The sequence below is a fragment of the Augochlora pura genome, chromosome 11 (genome assembly GCF_028453695.1).
Source record: "Augochlora pura isolate Apur16 chromosome 11, APUR_v2.2.1, whole genome shotgun sequence".
NCBI classification, from domain to species: Eukaryota; Metazoa; Arthropoda; class Insecta; order Hymenoptera; family Halictidae; genus Augochlora; species Augochlora pura.
The window spans coordinates 1,888,601-1,909,388 of NC_135782.1; the positions used below are offsets into that span (position 1 = coordinate 1,888,601).

The 20,788-nt window shown below is 40.9% G+C and overlaps 5 protein-coding genes across 12 annotated transcripts in view; 3 read left to right on the forward strand and 2 right to left on the reverse strand.

Annotated features, from left to right (window-relative positions):
* Acc (acetyl-CoA carboxylase) overlaps positions 1-6,073 on the forward strand; it is a 33,043-nt gene extending 26,970 nt beyond the window's left edge. For all 6 annotated transcript variants that reach the window (XM_078195088.1, XM_078195089.1, XM_078195085.1 and 3 more), the window contains 4 exons: positions 55-3,864; positions 3,948-4,227; positions 4,310-4,590; positions 4,679-6,073. In XM_078195088.1, the coding sequence (XP_078051214.1) occupies positions 55-3,864; positions 3,948-4,227; positions 4,310-4,590; positions 4,679-5,293 (4,986 nt within the window). In that variant the 3' untranslated portion in view covers positions 5,294-6,073. The remainder of the gene's footprint in view (positions 1-54; positions 3,865-3,947; positions 4,228-4,309; positions 4,591-4,678) is intronic.
* On the reverse strand, positions 5,950-9,837 carry LOC144477368 (SID1 transmembrane family member 1). The gene is made up of 9 exons (XM_078195090.1): positions 9,038-9,837; positions 8,648-8,952; positions 8,394-8,544; positions 8,186-8,269; positions 7,784-8,071; positions 7,092-7,647; positions 6,738-7,012; positions 6,452-6,661; positions 5,950-6,382 (listed from the first exon to the last, which is right to left on the reverse strand). Exons 1-9 carry the CDS (start codon positions 9,260-9,262, stop codon positions 6,095-6,097), a joined length of 2,382 nt encoding a protein of 793 aa, XP_078051216.1. The 5' UTR covers positions 9,263-9,837; the 3' UTR covers positions 5,950-6,094.
* A 570-nt stretch (positions 9,838-10,407) lies between these two features.
* Rpn9 (regulatory particle non-ATPase 9) lies at positions 10,408-12,568 on the forward strand. Its single transcript, XM_078195091.1, has 5 exons — positions 10,408-10,747; positions 10,825-10,938; positions 11,057-11,380; positions 11,462-11,794; positions 11,883-12,568. Exons 1-5 carry the CDS (start codon positions 10,632-10,634, stop codon positions 12,148-12,150), a joined length of 1,155 nt encoding a protein of 384 aa, XP_078051217.1. The 5' UTR covers positions 10,408-10,631; the 3' UTR covers positions 12,151-12,568.
* Positions 12,569-12,929: 361 nt separating this feature from the next.
* Positions 12,930-15,363, forward strand: LOC144476826 (uncharacterized). 3 transcript variants are annotated; one of them, XM_078194088.1, is made up of 5 exons: positions 12,930-13,488; positions 13,617-13,942; positions 14,026-14,228; positions 14,320-14,445; positions 14,522-15,362. In XM_078194088.1, the coding sequence occupies exons 1-4, from the start codon at positions 13,415-13,417 to the stop codon at positions 14,419-14,421; spliced, it is 705 nt and encodes a 234-aa protein (XP_078050214.1). In that variant the 5' UTR covers positions 12,930-13,414; the 3' UTR covers positions 14,422-14,445; positions 14,522-15,362. The 3 variants fall into 3 exon arrangements, with proteins under 3 accessions (XP_078050214.1, XP_078050212.1, XP_078050211.1); XM_078194086.1 differs by having other exon boundaries at positions 14,539-15,361; XM_078194085.1 differs by having other exon boundaries at positions 14,320-15,363.
* Positions 15,364-15,525: 162 nt separating this feature from the next.
* On the reverse strand, positions 15,526-19,489 carry LOC144476856 (uncharacterized). Its single transcript, XM_078194154.1, has 5 exons — positions 19,481-19,489; positions 18,014-18,261; positions 16,972-17,926; positions 16,117-16,483; positions 15,526-15,665 (listed from the first exon to the last, which is right to left on the reverse strand). Exons 1-5 carry the CDS (start codon positions 19,487-19,489, stop codon positions 15,526-15,528), a joined length of 1,719 nt encoding a protein of 572 aa, XP_078050280.1.
* Between the last annotated feature and the right edge of the window lie 1,299 nt (positions 19,490-20,788).

Genomic DNA, 20,788 nt, shown 5'->3' on the forward strand with positions numbered 1-20,788 from the left:
AAATAAACTTTATAGATAAACTAAGCACATACAGGATTAAATACTAAATTTTAGGTTGAACTCATTAACGATGGATACAAATACAAAGTACAAACAGCCAAATCAGGGCCGAACAGTTACTTCCTTAGCATGAATGGTTCTTACAAAGAAGTGGAAGTACATCGTCTCTCGGACGGCGGTCTGCTGCTCTCTTTGGATGGAGCTAGTTTCACCACCTACATGAGGGAGGAGGTCGACCGTTATAGAATTGTAATAGGAAACCAAACTTGTGTCTTCGAAAAAGACAACGATCCGTCTTTGTTACGATCACCTTCAGCTGGAAAGTTGATCAGCTTTCTGGTCGAAGACGGTGGCCACGTGAATGCTGGACAAGCTTACGCGGAGATCGAAGTAATGAAAATGGTGATGTCGGTGACCGCTAGCGAAGCTGGAAGTGTTTTCTATATCAAGAGGCCGGGCGCTGTCCTGGACGCTGGTACTCTGATCGCTCACTTAGAGTTGGATGATCCAACTTTGGTAACCAAAGCCCAGGACTACACTGGCCAGTTCCCGGAAACCGAAGCTCCTGCTATCTCCGAGAAATTGAACCATCTTCACGCTAAGTACAGAGAGGGTTTGGAGAACATTTTGGGCGGATATTGCTTGCCTGATCCGTACCACTTACCGCGCGTACGTGAACTTCTCGAGATGTTTATGAGCTCGTTGCGCGACCCTAGTTTGCCTTTGCTCGAACTGCAGGAGGTGATCGCCACGATATCAGGCAGAATTCCAATTTCCGTTGAAAAGAAAATTAGGAAGCTGATGTCATTGTACGAAAGGAACATCACCTCTGTGTTAGCACAATTTCCTAGTCAACAGATTGCCGCTGTGATCGATGGACACGCGGCGTCCCTATCGAAGCGATCCGAAAGGGACGTTTTCTTCTTGACCACGCAAGCTATTGTTCAGTTGGTACAAAAATATAGGAACGGCATACGTGGAAGAATGAAGACCGCCGTTCACGAACTTCTCAGACTGTACTACACTGTCGAGTCCCAATTCCAGCAGGGTCATTACGACAAATGTGTCTCGGCTTTGATAGACGAATACAAAGATGACGTGGCTACGGTAACAGGGATGATTTTCAGCCACAACCAAGTAACTAAGAAGAACGTCCTAGTTACTATGCTGATCGATCACATATGGGCGAACGAGCCCGGCCTCACGGACGAACTGTCTAGTACCTTGACAGAGTTGACCAGCTTGAATCGTACGGAACATAGCAGAGTCGCGTTACGAGCCAGACAGATCTTAATCGCTGCCCACCAACCTGCTTACGAATTGAGGCACAATCAAATGGAATCTATATTCTTGTCGGCAGTGGACATGTACGGACACGATTTCCACCCAGAGAATTTGCAGAAACTGATTCTCTCTGAAACGTCAATTTTCGATATTCTACACGATTTCTTCTATCATACCAATCGAACAGTCTGTAACGCCGCGTTGGAGGTTTACGTTAGAAGAGCCTACATTAGTTACGAATTGACCTGTTTGCAACATTTGGAATTGTCTGGCGAAGTTCCTCTCGTGCACTTCCAGTTTCTGTTGCCCATTAATCATCCAAATCGGCAGAGTCAGTCATCGGTGAATCACAGAATCGGAGCCATGGCAGCTTTCCAGGACATGGAACAATTCATCAGATATTCCGACGAGGTGCTCGACCTATTGGAAGACCTGTCTTCGCCGAGCTCGATATCCGCCAAAGTTCTGGAAGCGGTGGATGCGGCTGGTAGCGAATCCAGACATAGCACGTCCATAAATGTGTCTATGAGCAATGCGGAGCCTGGCGTTGCGGTTGAAATGGGCGAGAGACCGACTGAACCAGTACACATCCTTAGCGTCGCCGTCCAAGACAATGTAGAGAATCACGACGATGAGTCATTGGCACAAGTTTTCGGAGGCTGGTGTACCTCGAACAAGGATGAACTGATCTCGCGGGGCATCCGAAGAGTAACGTTCGCCGTTTTGAAGAAGAGGCAGTTCCCGAAATTCTTCACTTTCCGTCAGAGGGACGGTTTCTTAGAGGACAAGATTTATCGACACCTCGAGCCAGGTTGCGCGTTCCAGTTAGAATTAAACAGAATGAGAACGTACGACCTGGAAGCTCTACCTACCTCAAACCAAAAGATGCATCTTTATCTTGGCCACGCGAAGGTCGCTAAAGGGCAACAGGTCACCGATTATCGGTTCTTTATCCGTTCTATTATAAGACACTCTGATCTAATTACCAAAGAGGCGAGTTTCGATTATCTTCAAAACGAAGGTGAACGCGTTTTGTTGGAGGCTATGGATGAATTAGAAGTCGCCTTCTCGCATCCGCTCGCTAAGCGTACCGAGTGCAATCACATATTCCTAAACTTTGTACCCACGGTCATCATGGATCCAGTAAAAATGGAAGAGAGCGTAAACGACATGGTTCTCAGGTATGGTTCTCGGTTGTGGAAGCTGAGAGTACGCCATGCGGAGATCAAAATGGCTATTCGTCCAGCTCCAGGCAAGCCAGCGAGTATCATACGGTTGTGCATTGCCAATGATAGCGGTTATAGCATAGACTTGCATCTATACACTGAGGTGACAGATCCAAAGACTGGTATTATTCGCTTCGAGTCCACTGACCTCCGGAAGTCAGGATCCATGCATGGTCTGCAGATTTCCACGCCATATTTAACCAAAGATTATCTTCAAGCAAAACGATTCCAAGCGCAAAGCGCCGGCACGACTTACGTCTATGATTTGCCTGACATGTTCAGACAACAAACTGAGAAGATTTGGCAGAAATATATAGAGGAGAGGTCAAACTGTAATATAACTGTTCCGAATCCGGTGATGGATTGTGTAGAATTAGTCATGGAGGGTGACAATTTAGTGGAACAAAAGCGACTTCCCGGTGAGAATAACGTTGGCATGGTGGCTTGGAGATTAAGACTCTACACACCTGAGTATCCAGAGAGCGGGCGGGACGTTATATTGATAGCGAACGACCTGACCTATTTTATCGGTTCCTTTGGTCCGAAGGAGGACTTGGTATTCTGCAGAGCATCCGAAAGAGCCAGACAACTCGGCGTTCCCAGAATTTATTTCTCTGCGAATTCCGGAGCGCGCATTGGTCTCGCGGAAGAAGTGAAGGCGCTGTTTAAAATCTGCTGGGAGGATGACAATGAACCGGAGAAAGGATTTAAATATATTTATTTGACGCCGGACGACTATGCTCGGTTGGCGCCGCTTAACTCCGTGAAGGCTTCGTTGATCGAAGATCGAGGGGAATCTCGTTACAAGATTACAGACATCATCGGCAAGGATGATGGCCTTGGCGTAGAAAACTTGAAACACGCCGGTATGATCGCTGGGGAAACATCCAAAGCTTATGATGAAATAGTCACAATTTCTATCGTGTCCTGTAGAGCTATTGGTATCGGAGCATACCTGTTACGTCTTGGACAGAGGGTAATTCAGATAGAGAATTCGCATATTATCTTGACCGGTTACAAAGCACTGAATACCGTATTGGGCCGCGAAGTCTATGCAAGTAACAATCAACTGGGTGGTATACAAATTATGCATTACAACGGTGTCTCCCATGCAACGGACGAAAGAGACTTGGACGGCGTCGAAACTGCTTTAAGGTGGTTGAGCTATTGTCCTAAGTTTAAAGGTGCGCCACTTCCTATACTACCGTCGCCGCTTCCTGATCCAGTTGACAGAGAAATCGGTTACGTGCCCACGAAGGCAGCCTACGATCCTAGGTGGATGCTCGATGGCAGGCCGTCGCAGAACGAAATGAATAACTGGGAAAGCGGATTCTTTGATCGGGGTTCTTGGCAGGTATAATACTTGCTAGCTGACAGGTCTATCAACACGAATTTGTAATTCATGACGACTACTTGCTAAACTCTCTGATTTTGTAGGAAATAATGAGACCCTGGGCTCAAACTGTGGTAACCGGAAGAGCCCGATTAGGTGGAATTCCTTGCGGTGTTATCGCAGTTGAAACAAGGTGTGTCGAGCTGCATTTGCCAGCTGATCCTGCTAATCTCGACTCAGAAGCCAAAACTATATCCCAAGCTGGACAAGTATGGTTCCCTGACAGCGCGTACAAAACTGCCCAAGCGATTCAAGATTTTAGGAAAGAAGAGATACCACTTTTCATCTTCGCCAACTGGAGAGGATTCTCTGGTGGAATGAAAGGTACTCTTTAGATCCCATCATTATGGATACACTACTTTTAACACGTTTTTATACTACATATAAATAATAAACATTATTACAGATATGTACGAGCAGATCATCAAATTCGGTGCATACATAGTAGATGGTTTACGAGAGTATTCGAAACCGGTATTTGTATATATTCCACCTAATGGAGAGTTGCGAGGTGGCGCCTGGGCTGTGGTCGACCCAACGATAAATCCGCGTTATATGGAAATGTTTGCTGACAATACAAGCAGAGCCGGTGTTCTGGAACCTGAGGGGATAGTTGAAATCAAATTTAGGACGAAAGATTTAGTGAAAGCGATGCATAGAGTGGATTCGGTGATTCTAAAACTCAAGGTGATTGTTTAAAGCCCTTCTACACGAGTACAAAAAATGTACAAAAATGTTTTACGTACAGATTTTATAAAATGTAATATTCTTTCAGGAAAAACTGTCTAATGTAAATACACCAGAAGAACGAACAGAAATCGAGTCTCAAATACGGAAGCGAGAAGTAGAATTAGAACCTATGTATCGTCAAGTTGCAGTTCACTTTGCGGATCTCCATGACACTCCGGAGAGAATGTTGGAGAAGAGCACGATTCATGACATAATTCCTTGGCGAAAAGCCCGCAGGTTACTCTATTGGCGGCTGAGAAGAAGACTTTTGGAAGATGAAGTTAGAGAAGAAGTCTTATCCACCCAGCCACGTTTCGATGTCAGGCAAGTCGGTGTGATGTTAAGAAGATGGTTCATAGAAGATAAAGGCCCCACCGAGTGTTACTTGTGGGATCAGGATGAAGCTGTGACCAACTGGTTGGAAAGTCAACGCCAAAGCGAGAACAGTGTTATTTCGCGAAATATAACCTGCGTAAAGCAAGATGCGGTTGTTTCGCAAATCAAAGAGTCTCTTGAAGCCTGTCCGGAAGTCAGGCTAACTGCCATCCTGGAAATCGCCCATAGGTTACACCCGACAGAACGCGCGGAATTGCTCAGGACATTATCGCAACTAGAGACCACTGCCCAAGAACATCATAATGACTCGAGTGCCTCGTCTTAATATTTTTGATAAAATTCACAAGATTCTCTGCCTATCCACGTACCTGGTGTATGTAACTCCGTTAGAATTAATTGTACAGACGCTCGTTATATCATCTTGTTAATAGTAAATTCTACGGGAATAGCATAATTTCGAAAAGTTAATACCTGTTTCTGTCGATAGCGTTACATACTTGATGCTAGAAAGTAAAAATGGTGAACATGTACGTTAATACTGTTCAAAAATGATGCTATCGAGTATCAGACAGTGTAACTGCCATTTCCTAAACCATTGGCAAAGTATGCCCATCGTTTACGATAAGTGTATTCATGAATATAGGAGTTATATGTGTATGTATATATATATGCATATATATACATATATTTATTTTTAGAAAAAAGTCCGTTCGTTGCGTTTAATTTTATCGAACGAGTAACTAAAACGATCGTACACGCCATCTTTCCATTGTATCGGTAAGACAAAGTCAATGGGTAAGTTTTACCAAAATGTTAAATACTGTTTTCTCATAATCATAATACGAAATATCAAAAACTTCCTTTGCACTTAAAGAATTAATATTTTATTGAAGATCGGGTTGATTATAAGAAATAAATAATGAAAAATTTTATGAATCTGAGTGATTAAAGGAATTAAAGCGTTTAATACAAAATAGTTACTACATGATCTTTATATATACATATATATTTTATACTATTTTTAATTCATTAAAATCGAGGTAAAATGTATATTATATGCAGTCATATTCTCATAAAGAGGTAAAAATAGAAAATCCCAAATTAACGTTTTATCGTGTTATTATCCTTAAAAGACTGGTATTTGACTTCTGTGCACGTCAAGGAGATCGTCGTCCAGGGTAAGCAGAACCATAAATGAAAAGAACATAGCGAACGCAGATAAAAAATGCCAAATGTCATGGTTATCGAAAAAGTTAAGTAGCACGCAGGGCTGATTATAAAGTCGAGATTCTGCTGGGGTAAGCGCCCACGAAATCGTTTTGTTTATGAAAAAGTACATGGCAGCTGACCAGGTTACAAACGACAAAATAAGATAAACTAATGGCTGCAACAGAATCCGCTCTTTATGACATTTCTGAAATATAAAGTCGATTAATAATTAAATCAAACTCCTTAAACATACGTGCGCTTTGTCTGCACTTACCTTCATTATAATGTAAAAAAAGGTATACAAAATTAAATTGGACATTAATATGGCTAATAAGAACGTTGCAAAATTTTTCTCGTGAGTTATATTTCCATATACCGCGAGAGCAACGTTACATAAATTTGCTACGACAAGCATTATAAATCGTCCCAAATACAATGGTCGAAGCATGTATCCAATTCCAATGTTTGCGTCGTATCTACAGTTCTGTAAAAATCATTTATTTAAAAAAAAAAAAATCAGCGAAGTTATTATTGGTAATACGCGATCATTACGGAATTACCTGTATTATCCTCATAACAACACTTCTGAGTCCATACCACCTCCACCGTCCCATGTAGTAAATTTGGATTGTTAAGAACAAACAAATTGACAAATGTGCAATTGTAAATATGATCCAAAAAAGTGTTGAACCATTCATTACACCAACTAGTCCGATGAAAATTACGAATGCCATAATACCAAATGTGACCGGTGCTCGAGCATTTATATCTGGATGACGAGTTTGATAAATTTTAATCATACAAAGCACTGCTATCATATACATGAAACTGGTATCTAAATGAAGAAAAAAGAAATATTAATTACAATATTAAAAATATGATGCCTCGATAATATTATGTAGTAATCATGTTACCAAATTGAAAGTTGCTGTGATTTGGACAAACGTGGTAACTTGCTGAGAGTACTCCTTCCATAATTAGCGCAGTGCCAATTGCATAGAATAAGCCATAATGTTGCGGTATACCGTAACATTTATTTCTTTCTCTATCGAATTCATTACGCTCTCGAAAGTTTGTTAGGAAAATAAATAAAAAACCCAACATGACGTATGCAAAATTGGAGAACACATGGTTGAAATCCGACAACTGTCGCAATGGATGAGCACAGAGAAAATTATAATAACACATATCTTGATTTCCAGTAACATGAAGCACGTTCTGGTATGTTAGCACCAGTTGCACAACGGGTAAAGTGTAAAATATAGCGACCGTTATTAAATAATATAAATACAGTCGAGACTTGTGTTGTAGAATCTTTGGATCTTTACGTGCCAAATCGCACACTGAAAGCACAAGTTTCGTTCGTATCACGTCTTTGTCATATTCACTGTCTTCCAATAGATCGATGTCATCTTCATCAAGTGAAGAATCTTCTGAGACCCTACTAATCTCAGACTCGAATGGTCCAGCCTAAAACATAAATAATTTTTAAATATTTTATAGACTAAACCGTCATGATTTAAGCGCCTTAAACCCACTATGAAAAAGTATTAATTCTAGTCTGAAATCGTTTTGCGATTCCAGCTGGTTATATTAATAATCGTACCTCTACACTGTTCTCCTCTTCTTGCCCATTCAGTATTTCCTCGGAAATTTTTCTACCTCTTTTGATGTTGATCACTATGGTGCTCACAATATAAGTAAAAAGGAAAATGAATATAACAGACATGGCAACTCCTGATGCAATAAGGTAGTCTTGTTTTGTAACACTGTCAACTATATTTAATATCACATCTTTATTTCTCACAGAGATCATACTAGGCGATCCAACACAATCACTGTCATCACCTTTTACAACTAGCACAACAAAAAAGCCTAATGGATATGCTTCTTTCTAAAAATCCATAATCAAAGTTTAAGTTTAGTTTTACTAATTTTGTACTGAAACAATTGATTGGATTTATTGTACCAATAATTAAGTTTCCTAAAAATTAAGAAAAATACTTACTGGCACAGTTATAGCACCTTTACGTGTTACAGTTTGCCAAACACCAGTGAATTCGATATTCCTTTCTAAGTCGAACACAGGACACTGAGAACAAATAAAAACATACGCTATTATAAAATATTAAGAAATCAGTACTGTTACGAGATTATAAAAAAATTTCTTATTTATTAAATTATGCTTTTCTATGTTCACATTTAAGTTAACTTACGGATGTATTTTGTATTGATACTGTCATGCAAATATCATTTCCAGATTCAACGTTCACAATCACTGAAGAACTTTTTGCTTCTTTTAAGGAGGTATAACCATAATAATTAGGTTCAGAGGGTGAAATAGATACAGACCTTTTTTCACCTGACCTAAAAGATAATACACAGTCATTATCATTAAGAGTCCATAATGCTATACATCTTATTGATGAACGTGTAGTAACTAAAGAGAAGCCGAATGAAATGAATATACCTTAAATAGAAATCAAGATCCTTTGTTACATTGAGTCTATAGAAAATATTCTTGTGACTAGCTGTGGATATACTAACAGTAATAAATTCTTCGTCCCCTTCTTCGTATTCTCCTTCGTAATTTTTTGTTGAACACAATGTACGACTGGTTTTATTATAAGCTACATTATTAAAATAGTTACTAGTCACTACAAGAGGTATTTCCCATGACAGAATTTGTCTTTTCTGACGTACGACTACGATGAGAGGTCTGTCATGAGTGGCATTACTTTCAACGTCGATTCTTGAGGTTTCCATCCAGGTTACCTATATGTGTAAACATATCATTAAACGCGCAAATGGAAATAGTAGAACGTTATATATAAATATTAGTACAAATGTAAATACTTACATTGTCAGTGTGATATAAGAAGACATATTCAACGGTAGTGTTTATAATAAATTCGTACGCTTTTCCATATTCTGCGTCAGTAACAATAGGGGTAAATGACAGATTCCGTGCATGGATAACATCGCAGGCGTTGAACATTAGCAAGACAGTGGCAACTGTCAAAATTCGTTGAACGTCCAACATTTCTAAACATTTGTGCTTTCGAACGCTACCTTTGATAGACATTCAGACGGATTTATCATATTCGTAATATCGTTAACTGATTAATTAAAAATCTATCGATATAACAACAGATATCAACCACCGAATTTTTGGTGTTTCTTTTTTTATTTCATATAGTACATTGGTTCTAATAGTTTAACGAAGTCATAAACTGTTCTCGGGGAAGCCCACTACACAATAACGACAATATAGTAAACTAACTTGCTGAGCTAACAGTTTATATACATTGCTATCAAGCATTTCGCTCTCGCTCGGATCGGACTATGTTGGAGAAAGACCGCTGCGTCCATTATTGCATACTGCCGCACACTATACAGAAACGAGAAGATAACTTATCCACACGCATAATGCGCGAGACACTTCACGAAGTACATATCAACGACACAAATTTATGAAATATATATTTTTTAGAACTGAAGCCGAAACCGTGGTGTCCATATCGACGGCACGAGAGGGCAGACAGAACAGATCAGAGTACGTAGAGTACAACAAATCCCACACGCTTTCCTTTCCAAAATCCAATTGTGCATTGTACTCGCATTACATGTTACATCCGCATGTAGAACCAACCATAGATGCAATAGCAAGATTACTCCGTGGCGCGTTCGTGGCGAAAAAATAACCCGCGAAATTGCAAAACCAGGTACGAACGCGTGCAATCGACAAGCTAATTACTTTTTATCCGTATTTAAAAAATTTATCTCTTGTTAAATTTCTTCCAAGATGTGACAAATCGATGTTCAAGATTTCGTATCATTCATGGCATCGTAAGCTCGAAAATACCAGATACGAAACTTATCAATAAGCTTCTCTAATAATGCGAAAAAGTACAATTTAAAAGATGTACATTTCTGTCATGTCTGTTTTGTATTTTCCAAGTAAAAATTAGTGTTAATAAATTTAAATGGTAGTCCATTTTAAAGTGGAGGTGTGTACGTATAGAATAAATTTCAAGACCTATTTGCGGACGCATGCGCATCAGAAATTGTTTATTTAGAAATATCGGAGAGTTACATTCGTGTAAAAATAAGTAGATAATAGTTAAAAAAAAATACAGATTAGGAACGTATTGACATATTTTATGCAAAAATGTCTGACTAGCATAAGACGCAATAGCCTACGGTCCGTTCTCATCTTTACAGTTTAGTTGGAATTTTCTAATATTGTAAAGCTCCAAATACGAATTGTAAAATATTTCAATTAAATGTTATATTTATTATATTCGAACGATCTTCTTATATTTATTGGATGTTTTGCGCGGAAATTTATAATTGTAGCGCTATCGTAGAGCGAGTTCGTGCGATCTTTGTGAATCGAGATATACGTGCCTAACTTTACTATGCTGATTCGGCTTTAGTCATTGTTATTAAAGATGACGGCGCCCGTACCACCGAAAGAAATTATCACATATTTAAGCCAAAATCAAAATGTTGCGGACAAAGAGCTCGCTGCTGAATGGGCGCAAATCGAGGAATTATACATTAAAAGGTACTATCGGTAAACTACTGTGAAATTACATTTTCATACAAGAATCGAAAATTTATGTCACGTTCCATGACTTGCAGGCTCTGGCATCAACTTACCCTCAAATTGGAGACATTCGTGAAACACCCGTCCCTTGCGAAAGAAGATAATCTGATACAATTGTACAATAATTTTTTATCCACCTTCGAAAATAAGTAAGTACGATTCGTAATATGTTATTCCGAAATGTTGTACCGTAACCTCACTTTTCCATTTCAATCGTGACGATATCTTCAAGTTTATGTATGAAACGTGTACATGTTTTATATACAGGTTGAATCCCTTATCATTGGTGGAAATATTGTCGCACGTAATACAACAGTTTGAGGATAAAGAAGCGATTGAGTTCTTGAAAAAAGCTGAGGCTAAAGTTAAAATTAGCAATGAAGCTGTGGCTTTGTGTAAAGTCCTCATAGGGCAGATTTGGTTGGATAAATTGTTCAACCAGGAAGAAGCAAAGAAGATTATAGAGGATGTAGAATCTATGTTAGAAAATGCTGACGGTGTCACTACAGTTCACGGTAGATTTTATTTGTTGGCCAGTCGTCTTTATCGCTTGCAAGGAAAACATGCCGAATACTATCGTACTGCTCTAAGGTACTTTCCCCGCTTATAATAATTTTACCATGTAAACGAATTGTGATGCAAAACATTTATTTAATTGAACTTATCCTTTAGATATTTGGGTTGTATTGAGCTAAATACTTTAAGCAGACAAGAACAAGAACAGCATGCATTTTTCCTTGGTTTAGCCGCACTTTTGGGCGAAGGAGTTTATAATCTTGGAGAGTTATTGGGTCATCCTGTATTACAATCCTTAAAGGACACGCCAAATTCTTGGTTGATCGAACTATTGCAAGCTGTCAATGCCGGTGACATTGCCGCGTTCGAAGAATTAAAACCACAATGGAGCAAAGTAGCTGACTTAGTCGCGCAATCAATAAAATTAAGACAAAAAATTACTTTGCTATGCCTCATGGAAATGACATTCAAAAGGCAAGCGAACAACAGGTTTGTGTTCAATAAAAAAATGTTTAATTAAGTATAAACAATTCGTGTTAATTGATTGTGATAATGCATTGTATGGTTTTTCCTTCAGACAACTAACATTCAAGGAGATTTCTCAAGAAACTCGACTACCGATCGGTGAAGTAGAACTGTTGATAATGAAAGCTCTAGCACAAGGCTTGGTTCGTGGTGCTATTGATCAAGTTGCCGGAACAGTAAATATAACGTGGGTACAGCCTCGTGTATTGGATTGTGATCAAATAACTAAAATGGTTCAAAGACTCCAAGATTGGCATAGAGATGTTAACACCATGGAGCAACTACTAGAATCTAGAGCTTCTGACATTCTTACTCTTTAATATTAGGTTCGGAAATATTTTTCGTCGAAGCATTTGTAATTTACTTCTGTATGTTAATTATCTTATCATTGGCTTGGCGTTGTTTTAAAAGGGGAACACAGTAATAATTGTTACAAGCAACCGATTGATACGTAATGTCTATCAACAACAAAATAAATGTAATCTCATGTTGAGAAGTCGGCGTGTTCATACAGAAGAAATCATAAGCTCTATTTTCTTGAATGCAAAATTATGACAGTACTTGACAGGTGACTAAAGCAAATATTCTTGGTTTGAACTTAATATCCTAATGAAAGCAATTTAATACGATTTTTAATATTATACATAGGAAAATCATTTAGATTTGTTTTTGTGTTCACAAACTTTGTACCACGATCGAAATAATAACAATAATAATGATTATGTATATTAACATTCATCTTGATTTTATTTTTATTCCTGAGATATTAACATGTTGGACAAATTAATTATGTTATTTTTCTGAGAAGCATGATTTGTCTTTGATTCATCGATAATAATTTGAAATTTTTCTACGACAAGTGGCGCCTCTTGCGGCAAAATCATGAAGCTGTTTTCGGCCTATTTAGCAGCGCCAATTAGTAAGTGGCAAAACGCTGAAACTGCTAGCCAAAACAGAAGTTCCAGATTTCGCCGCATTGTGGCGCTACTGTTTGGCTAGCAGTTTCAGCGTTTTGCCACTTACTAATTGGCGCTGCTAAGTAGGCCGAAAACAGCTTCATGATTTTGCCGCAAGAGGCGCTACTAGTCGACAATAACAATTTATAATTAAGTGTTAATATTTATTAACACTTGAGTGGACTTTCAAAATGGAAATGGAAGATATGTTTTATATGAACTTTTACTGAATTTGTACATTGAAATTATTTACGTTTTACAACTTAGAGAACGAGATTAAATAATTATCGGTATTTTAAATAAAACATAATACTTTTATATTTTTTGTTGTTTGATTTTCTTATTTGAAAATTACAGTGCTGTCATTTGAAAAGTTCACCTTTAATCGGAATGATTAAGGTATTAGCGTTGTGTCTATACAAGAATACAACACGTCTGATTGCAATAGTAACATAAATTTTACCTATTTATGTTGAATAAAAATGAGAACAATGTTTCGAAGAAAGTAGCATTTATTATATATATACCAACCGAATGATTTAGTATGTGTGTTTATTATACGATATAGTTTGTTAACAATATTCTACTTAACCTATACGTAAGGTAATCTACGAAGTAATTTGCAATCATGGCACGGTATTCTAGTGAATCTGATTCGGATCATAACAGTAGATATCGAAAAAGACGTAGTCGAAGATCCAGGTATAATACAAATATTAATATATACATGTAACATAGATCTCTAATATTAACAGTTTATTCGGTCTTAAGATTAATTGAAATTTTGTGGCATATAATATGAACTATTGAAACTATATTTAATTTTTCAGATCATCCAGTTCTGACTCTAGTGATTCATCGCTACATAGAAGGAGAGCATCCAAACATTCAAAAACGAAGCGTAGACATCGGTCGCATTCGAGAAGCAGAGGCAGAGATAGAGAACGTGGTCAAAAAAGTTACAAAAGCGGTAGGAATAGTAGTTCAAAAGGCAGAGAAAGGCATAGGTATCGTTCCAAATCGAGATCCTTGGATCGTTCGAAAAGAAAAGTGAGATCTATATCGAGAGAAAAGTCGAGCAGTTGTTCGAGTAGTTCACAGTCCAATTTAAAAGCTACCGTGGCTGAAAAGTCCAAGAGTGTAGTAGTTATAAAAGGTATAATTGACTGATTAGATACATATATATGTATATATGTATGAGTTACTATATCAGCTCTGAAATAAGATCATTGTTTGCAGATGACTTTCCGATTGAGCCACGTTTTAAGGAAGGTGTATTAGACGAAATAAATTCTGAGGGCTTTGCACCTAAGCAGTTTACATCATCTAATACAAAAGAGAAGAAGTTCAAAAATATTGTGATAGATATTACAGCAGACACAATCCAAGTTCCAACAGTAGCTGATATTCCTTGTGGATCGGAAAGTATTTTCCATTCATCGGTAACGCGTTTTCCTTTTTCTATATATTCCGTAGCCAACATTCATTCTATGTTCTTAGTATTCTTTATTCACGCGTTACCTTCGTTTCTAGATAATGCTCGATCAAGAAGCAAGATTTGACAAATGGGTGAAGAAATTATATACGCTTAGACAGAAAGCCATAGCAGATTTAACGCACTCAAATATTACTTGATAATAATCTACTTTTATTGAGGAAGTAATATTAATAAATATTATTTTCTCGTTCGCATGTAGTTAAAAATACAAGCACGTAATTTAAGATTAAAATAAAGCATGATGATTTTTTTAGCTTTCCTCTCGGCTAATACCACGCGCGTATTCAGCAAATCTATCAATTAGTTGTTCTAAATAAACTAAGGACACTTGGCGAAGTCTATTCACCGGAAGTGATTCGCTTGCGAGTAAATAGCTTGTGTCGTGAAGGTGCAAGTGGAAGAATTGAACACATTATGGCCTACCGCAGTATTTATTTGTGCGGACGTTCGTTTCTACAGCTACATTTCAAACATCATCGAAATATACATAATACGATAAATAGTAAATAAATACAATATCTTAACAAACGTTAAAAATTAGCGTATATTTGATCATGGTTGTGAACTGGTAGATATATCAAAGATGCAAAAAAAAAAAGAGGAAAATGCAATTGTTCAATGCATTTTATGCAAATGTACTTACGCAATTTAATAACGAACATACGTGAAAGTAACCAATAGGTGTATGCATGAGATTCTTTTTATACATATTGAAAGAACGCGTTAGTGAGAGACAGTCAAGTAACGCTGCAATCGCTAAGTGATTCGAACGATGCCGCCGGTGTCACTGCAAAAACGTAATCGTATGCAATCGGTAATGTCCAACGGTATCGTTCGTTCCTAAACATCGACTGTGAGGTGTTCATGTGTATCGTATAAATAAATTTTCCATTTATGCTATAATAGTACTATATAGTTATGAAGATCACGTCTGAAACGCGCAAACCGCTGCTTAGAAGGTTACCCCCGTTGACGTTCAAGCAAGCAAAATCGTTCTCTTCCCGTCATAGTTGTTAAACACTATTAATGACCGAGTACATTCAACATCAACACGAGGAATCAGTGCGGTTGAATTTGTCACCTGCGATCATTATATCGACAGCCACGTTCTGTTTCAGACGATGATTATTCTATGTATTATGAAGAATGTTGCCCTATGCATTCCCTTTTCGTAATACACGAGATACACATATATGCACGGACATACGTACACATATATATCACTACGCCTAATTAAATATTTAATATTGGTATCCTCCGTTGGCGGCGGCATCGCCACCGCTTCCTGACGGATATCCACCATTACCGTTGCCACCGTTTCCGTTTCCGTTTCTGTAGCCACCATTGCCGTTGCCGCCCGGTCCCCCAGAAGGATATCCACCTTTCGTGAAAGACAAAGTAATTATTAGCGACTCATCTTACACGTTATTCGGGGCGAAGTATGTTACAATCGAATCAAGAAATAGAATAATTTTGTAGTAAATTTTGAATCCACAGCGTCGAAAAATCTGTTAAAGCAGAAACGATTTCTATGAGACCCAAACGATTCTACCATAGGGAAATGACAAAACACCGAAGAAAAGTTGAATCGTCAGAAAACGGAAGAGTGACGATGATTGGTAAACGATTGTTAGGTATAATTCAATTATTAACTATATAGTCTCAGAATTTCTGCAATATTAAAGTGATATAATTAAATGAGACCTTGACATAACCTTAATTAACATTTATCATATATAGCTAATATTAGTTCAAATATTTTCTATACCAAATATCTTGGTAACGTTCAGTTTAAAGAAAAGATTAAAGAACGATATTTCTTTTTCTGTTACCGTTGCCGTTGTCAGATCCACCGCCGTTGCCACCAGGTCCTCCGGACGGATAACCGTTACCATTGCCGCCGTTTCCGTTTCCATTCGGACCGCCGCTCGGGTAGCCGTTGTCGCCGAAGTCACCGCCACCGTTGCCGCCGGGTCCGCCGGAACCGTATCCACCGTTGTTCGCTTCACCCTCGTATCTAATCTGTGGTTTAAATCCATCTTGATCTGCCTCGTATTCAATGATCTGCTTCCTTCCGTCAGGAAGCAGAACGTTGAATTCTCCTTGAGCGCGATCGCCGTCTCGGGTCTCCGTGTGTCCGTAATCAGCACCGGACTGCTCATCCTTCACCTCATAAGAGAATTCGTACTTTGCCGGCTCCTAGATCATTAATCTCCGTTTTTTCCCGACTGATATTTCCTTACACGTTCACTTTATTTCTCATTCAGTCATTTACTATAGCTTCTTATTGCAACATTAGAAAGAGAACAACTACCGTTTTAGCTTCACGTTCATAGTTCTTCTTCAATGATGCGTTAGGAATTTTAACAGTTAGTCTGCGAATGCTTACGTTGACTCCCAGTTCCGGGACAGCACAACTCGTTGTTTTATTAGAAATTGTACTTTGCCCACAAGCACATAAACAACCGCAGACTAATCGATATTTAGCATGGACTCTACAAAATGATTTTGCCAAATATATGAAACAATATTCGATCAATTTAGTTCTCTATAAAGAAGTTGTACTATATTTAAAAGAATTTTCAAGTTGCAACTTTGCACGTGATCGCGTTTCACTTTTAATACATAGTACAAGACGATTTCTCTGTGGTCTAAAATAGATAATATTTCGTAAGTTGTTCACTCACGTTACTTTCTTCGTCCCCGTTGCTTCCGTAGCCACCGCCGTTGCCGTTTCCGTTTCCACCGGGCCCTCCGTTGGAGTAGCCGTCGTTGCCGCCAGGTCCGCCGGAAGGATAACCACCGTTACCGTTTCCGTTGCCACCGGGTCCACCAGAGGGATAGCCGCCATTGCCATTTCCATTCCCGCCGGGTCTTCCAGACGGATAGCCGCCATTTCCATTGCCGTTACTTCCAGGACCTCCCGATGGGTATCCACCGTTTCCACCGCCGTTGGGCCCTCCGGACGGGTAACCACCGTTTCCTCTGCCGCCTCCGTTTTGTCCGCCCGACGGATATCCGCCATTGCCACCGTTTCCACCACCGTTATTTCCGTTCCTTCCAGGCGGTCCATAAAGTCCGGACGGTCTGCCACTGTTGCCATCTGGCGCGCCGTAGCTGCTCGATGGCCGGCCGCCATTGCCGTTTCCGTTTCCACCCCCGTTCCTGCCGGGAGGCCCATAAAGACCGGAAGGAGAACCGCCGCCGTTGCCACCGCCGAAACCGTTCCCACCTTCTGGAGGTCCGTAGCTGCTCGATGGCCCGCCATTGCTGCCGCCGTTTCCTCCCCCGTTCCTGCCGGGAGGCCCGTAAAGACCGGAAGGAGAACCGCCGCCGTTTCCACCGCCGAACCCGTTTCCTCCACCAGGTGCTCCATAGCTGCTCGACGGCCTTCCGTTGCCCGACCCGCCGTTTCCGCCGAACGGCGCCCCGTAAGAGCTGGACGGCTGACCACCGCCTCCGAAGCCGTTTCCTCTGCCACCACCCCCGTTTCTTCCGCCGCCATTGGAACCGCCGTTCCTCCCACCAGCAGGCGCTCCGTAGCTGTTCGACAGACCGTTGCCGCCGCCGTTGCCGTTTTGCCCGTCGAAACCTGGTGCCCCGTAACTGCTCGACGGTGGTCCACCATTACCACCGCCATTCGGTGCCCCGTAACTGCTCGATGGTGGTCCACCATTACCACCGCCATTCGGTGCTCCGTAACTGCTCGATGGTGGCCCACCGTTACCACCGCCATTCGGTGCTCCGTAACTGCTCGACGGAGGCCCGCCATTGCCGCCTCCGTTTGGTGCTCCATAACTGCTCGACGGAGGCCCACCGTTGCCACCACCAGGTGCTCCGTAACTGCTCGAAGGTCCCCCGCCTCCTCCTCCGCCGTTACCGCCGCCAGGCCCACCGCCACCGGGTGGCAAGTATGAGTTCACTGGGGGCTCGGACTTCACCAGGCTGAGAGCCACCACGAACACCGCTAACGCGATCTGTAAACGAACATTACATCTTTATGCTTGGACCGGGGGTTAGAGTGGTGGTGGAGATGCAGTATAAAGTTTTGTAAGATTCTTAACATTTTCAGAACAGGACTTCTGCAATTTAACGAAACTGTTGGAAGAAACAATTTATTCTTCCTTAATTCCTATTTCGTAGAATTGTATTTTACATGGAGCCTATTCATCGGCGATCACGGGAATCATCGTTAGGAGAATCAAAACTTAGGAACACCGATTTTAATGGATATCTTGCAGGTTTGTTAACGCGCGATCTTTTACCTACTTAATAGTTCGTCGTTCGACGGATTCAGCTTCTTAATTATCGAACTGCTTCTTGCTTTATGAAATCTATAAAAATTGAACGCTACGGATATAAAACAAACACATAAATGAATAAAGAAACAGTCGAGAGTACAGAGACTGGAATACGGACACCGGCATACCACAAGTAGAACTAGCGAGCAATGGTCAGACATCGCGCGAAACTCTTCAAAAGCACCGAGATCCGAAGCGTCACGATTCGACTTTTCCGATCAGGAAGTTTAAAATAGAGATCGTTATTGGCACTTTCGATTAACCTCCTTCAAATCAACTGGCATCCCGACGTGCCACGAATTATGAGGTACTCTTAATGTTAAATAAACGATTCGCAGCAATGCGAACTGCTGAGCATTATTAGAAAGATCATGAATTGCCTTCCAATTATCCCACTGAAATCCAAAGAGCCATGGAATGTTATTAAAAACGATTAGCAACTTTTAACTGTTTAATCGATGCGTTCTCCTTTCCACAGAGGACAATTCGCGGAATGGAGAGAGACCGACACGGACGAATTTGGAATAAACGTAAGAAGATGGTGGTGCCTCTTATCGGTGTCGATTACTATCACAAGATCACTGGAGGATTCGAGCGGAAATCCTGAAGTTCTAACTGACCCGAGGAGAACGCGAGGAAAACGGAGAATTTCGAACATGGTGCTGGATCCCTGGAGCGATCTCATGGTCCGGAATTGAAAAGATTACGAGCGCGTTCGGGGAAGTGGCACGAACCCGGACCTCGGTTTCGAAACACAGACCGTTACCACGACGTGTCTAAACCGAACGTACAACAATCCTGTTGCGGCGCGAGCTTCATCCTCCGCTCGATGCTTATCAGTTGCGACAGATATAATTTCCCTTCGCGGGCCGCATAACCCCGGTTGTTTTCTCACCTTAGACATGTCGGCGAACCGGCAGCTATGTCCCGTTGAAACAATAAAACCTCGACCGTTCCCGTGGCACCTCGTTCGCGTTCCCTCGGCCGTGTATCCTTGAGAAGGTGAGACGGAGACGGACCCGGTGCCGGGTATCACGCGAGAGCTACCGTGACAACGATCTCGCCTGGTGTTAGCCGATTGCGCTCCTGAGGACGACGACGATGACTACCTTGACTCGTGTCGCACACCTTCTTCCACCGTGGCACGGTGTCGAGGGAATGACAAAGTTTGCTTCTAATCCGCTTTATATATCCCTGAGATTCATCCGTGTTTCTAGATCACGGTTTGGTGCAACGCGCGGCCAGGATTTACCGGCGAGGCACCGTGTAACTGTGTCACGGTGGTGTTGAATCGGCCGGTGACGGTGGTAATGGTGAAGAAGAGTGGGACCGCAGGCAACCAGCCACCTAGTGTACGGGTTCGTTCCATATTTCACGGGTTACGAATCCTATATTGTAACGCAATGCGGCGCATCATTAACTTCGAGAGCGTCGTGGCTCTCTCTCTCTCTCTTTCTCTCTCATCATATCTCTCTTTCACTATGTATTTCTCTCTCTCGCTCCCACCCTCTCTCATTATATCTCTATCTCACTCCCACCTTATCACTCTATTGCTCTATCTCCCTCTCGCTCCATCTCTATCTCTATCTCAATCTCATTCGATGGCTCTGTATCTCTCTCAATCTGTCTCTCCTCTCCTCCGCAGCCGTTCGTCTCTCTCGACCCGTATCTTTCTCGTTCGATGGCGGATCGAGCGGACCGAAGAAGGATACAGGACTCTCCGTAAGGATTACAAGCCATCTAAGGATATCGAACTTCGGCCGCTCGTTTTCGTTAACCGGCTCAATTAATACCAGGCTCTCGTCTTTTCTTCGCATACGGACTTTCACGAAATTGTTCGACGCATCCGCAACTCTTCCGTGAGATATCTACATACATATATATATATTTATATATCAATTGTATATGTATATGCCGATGAATAGAGACATTGGGCAATTGCTACGGCCGGCTTGCTAATTACAGGATAACTGCATAATTAGCGGGCGGAATGTTAGACGAGCTATGCTTCGCGAGGCGATGATCAAACGGGCGCGTCGATCAATTGGTAGCTCTCGCGGGTTTCAATTGAGTACGAATCGAGCACCCGATCGACAAAGGTGACCGCCGCACTTCGAAATCGCTTATTCGAGGAGAGGATGTTTGCGTTCTTTTTATTAATTAGTTTTGTTAGAGAATATGATGAGTAAGAGTTTAGACGGAT

Bases quoted from the DNA above. Each gene is read 5' to 3' on its own strand.
- LOC144477368 (XM_078195090.1), bottom strand. From the start codon at position 9,262: ATGTCTATCAAAGGTAGCGTTCGAAAGCACAAATGTTTAGAAATGTTG. The intron at 7,013-7,091 runs GTAACATGATTA...TTCTTCATTTAG, and splicing joins TCACAGCAACTTTCAATTTG to ATACCAGTTTCATGTATATG. The intron at 6,662-6,737 runs GTAATTCCGTAA...TGATTTTTACAG, and splicing joins TTGTTATGAGGATAATACAG to AACTGTAGATACGACGCAAA.
- Rpn9 (XM_078195091.1), top strand. From the start codon at position 10,632: ATGACGGCGCCCGTACCACCGAAAGAAATTATCACATATTTAAGCCAA. The intron at 10,939-11,056 runs GTAAGTACGATT...TTTTATATACAG, and splicing joins TTATCCACCTTCGAAAATAA to GTTGAATCCCTTATCATTGG. The intron at 11,795-11,882 runs GTTTGTGTTCAA...TTTTTCCTTCAG, and splicing joins AAAAGGCAAGCGAACAACAG to ACAACTAACATTCAAGGAGA.
- LOC144476826 (XM_078194085.1), top strand. From the start codon at position 13,415: ATGGCACGGTATTCTAGTGAATCTGATTCGGATCATAACAGTAGATAT. The intron at 13,943-14,025 runs GTATAATTGACT...CATTGTTTGCAG, and splicing joins GAGTGTAGTAGTTATAAAAG to ATGACTTTCCGATTGAGCCA. The intron at 14,229-14,319 runs GTAACGCGTTTT...CTTCGTTTCTAG, and splicing joins AAAGTATTTTCCATTCATCG to ATAATGCTCGATCAAGAAGC.
- LOC144476856 (XM_078194154.1), bottom strand. The intron at 16,484-16,971 runs GTGAGTGAACAA...TTAATGATCTAG, and splicing joins ACGGGGACGAAGAAAGTAAC to GAGCCGGCAAAGTACGAATT. The intron at 15,666-16,116 runs GTAACAGAAAAA...CTTTCACGAAAG, and splicing joins TGGATCTGACAACGGCAACG to GTGGATATCCTTCTGGGGGA.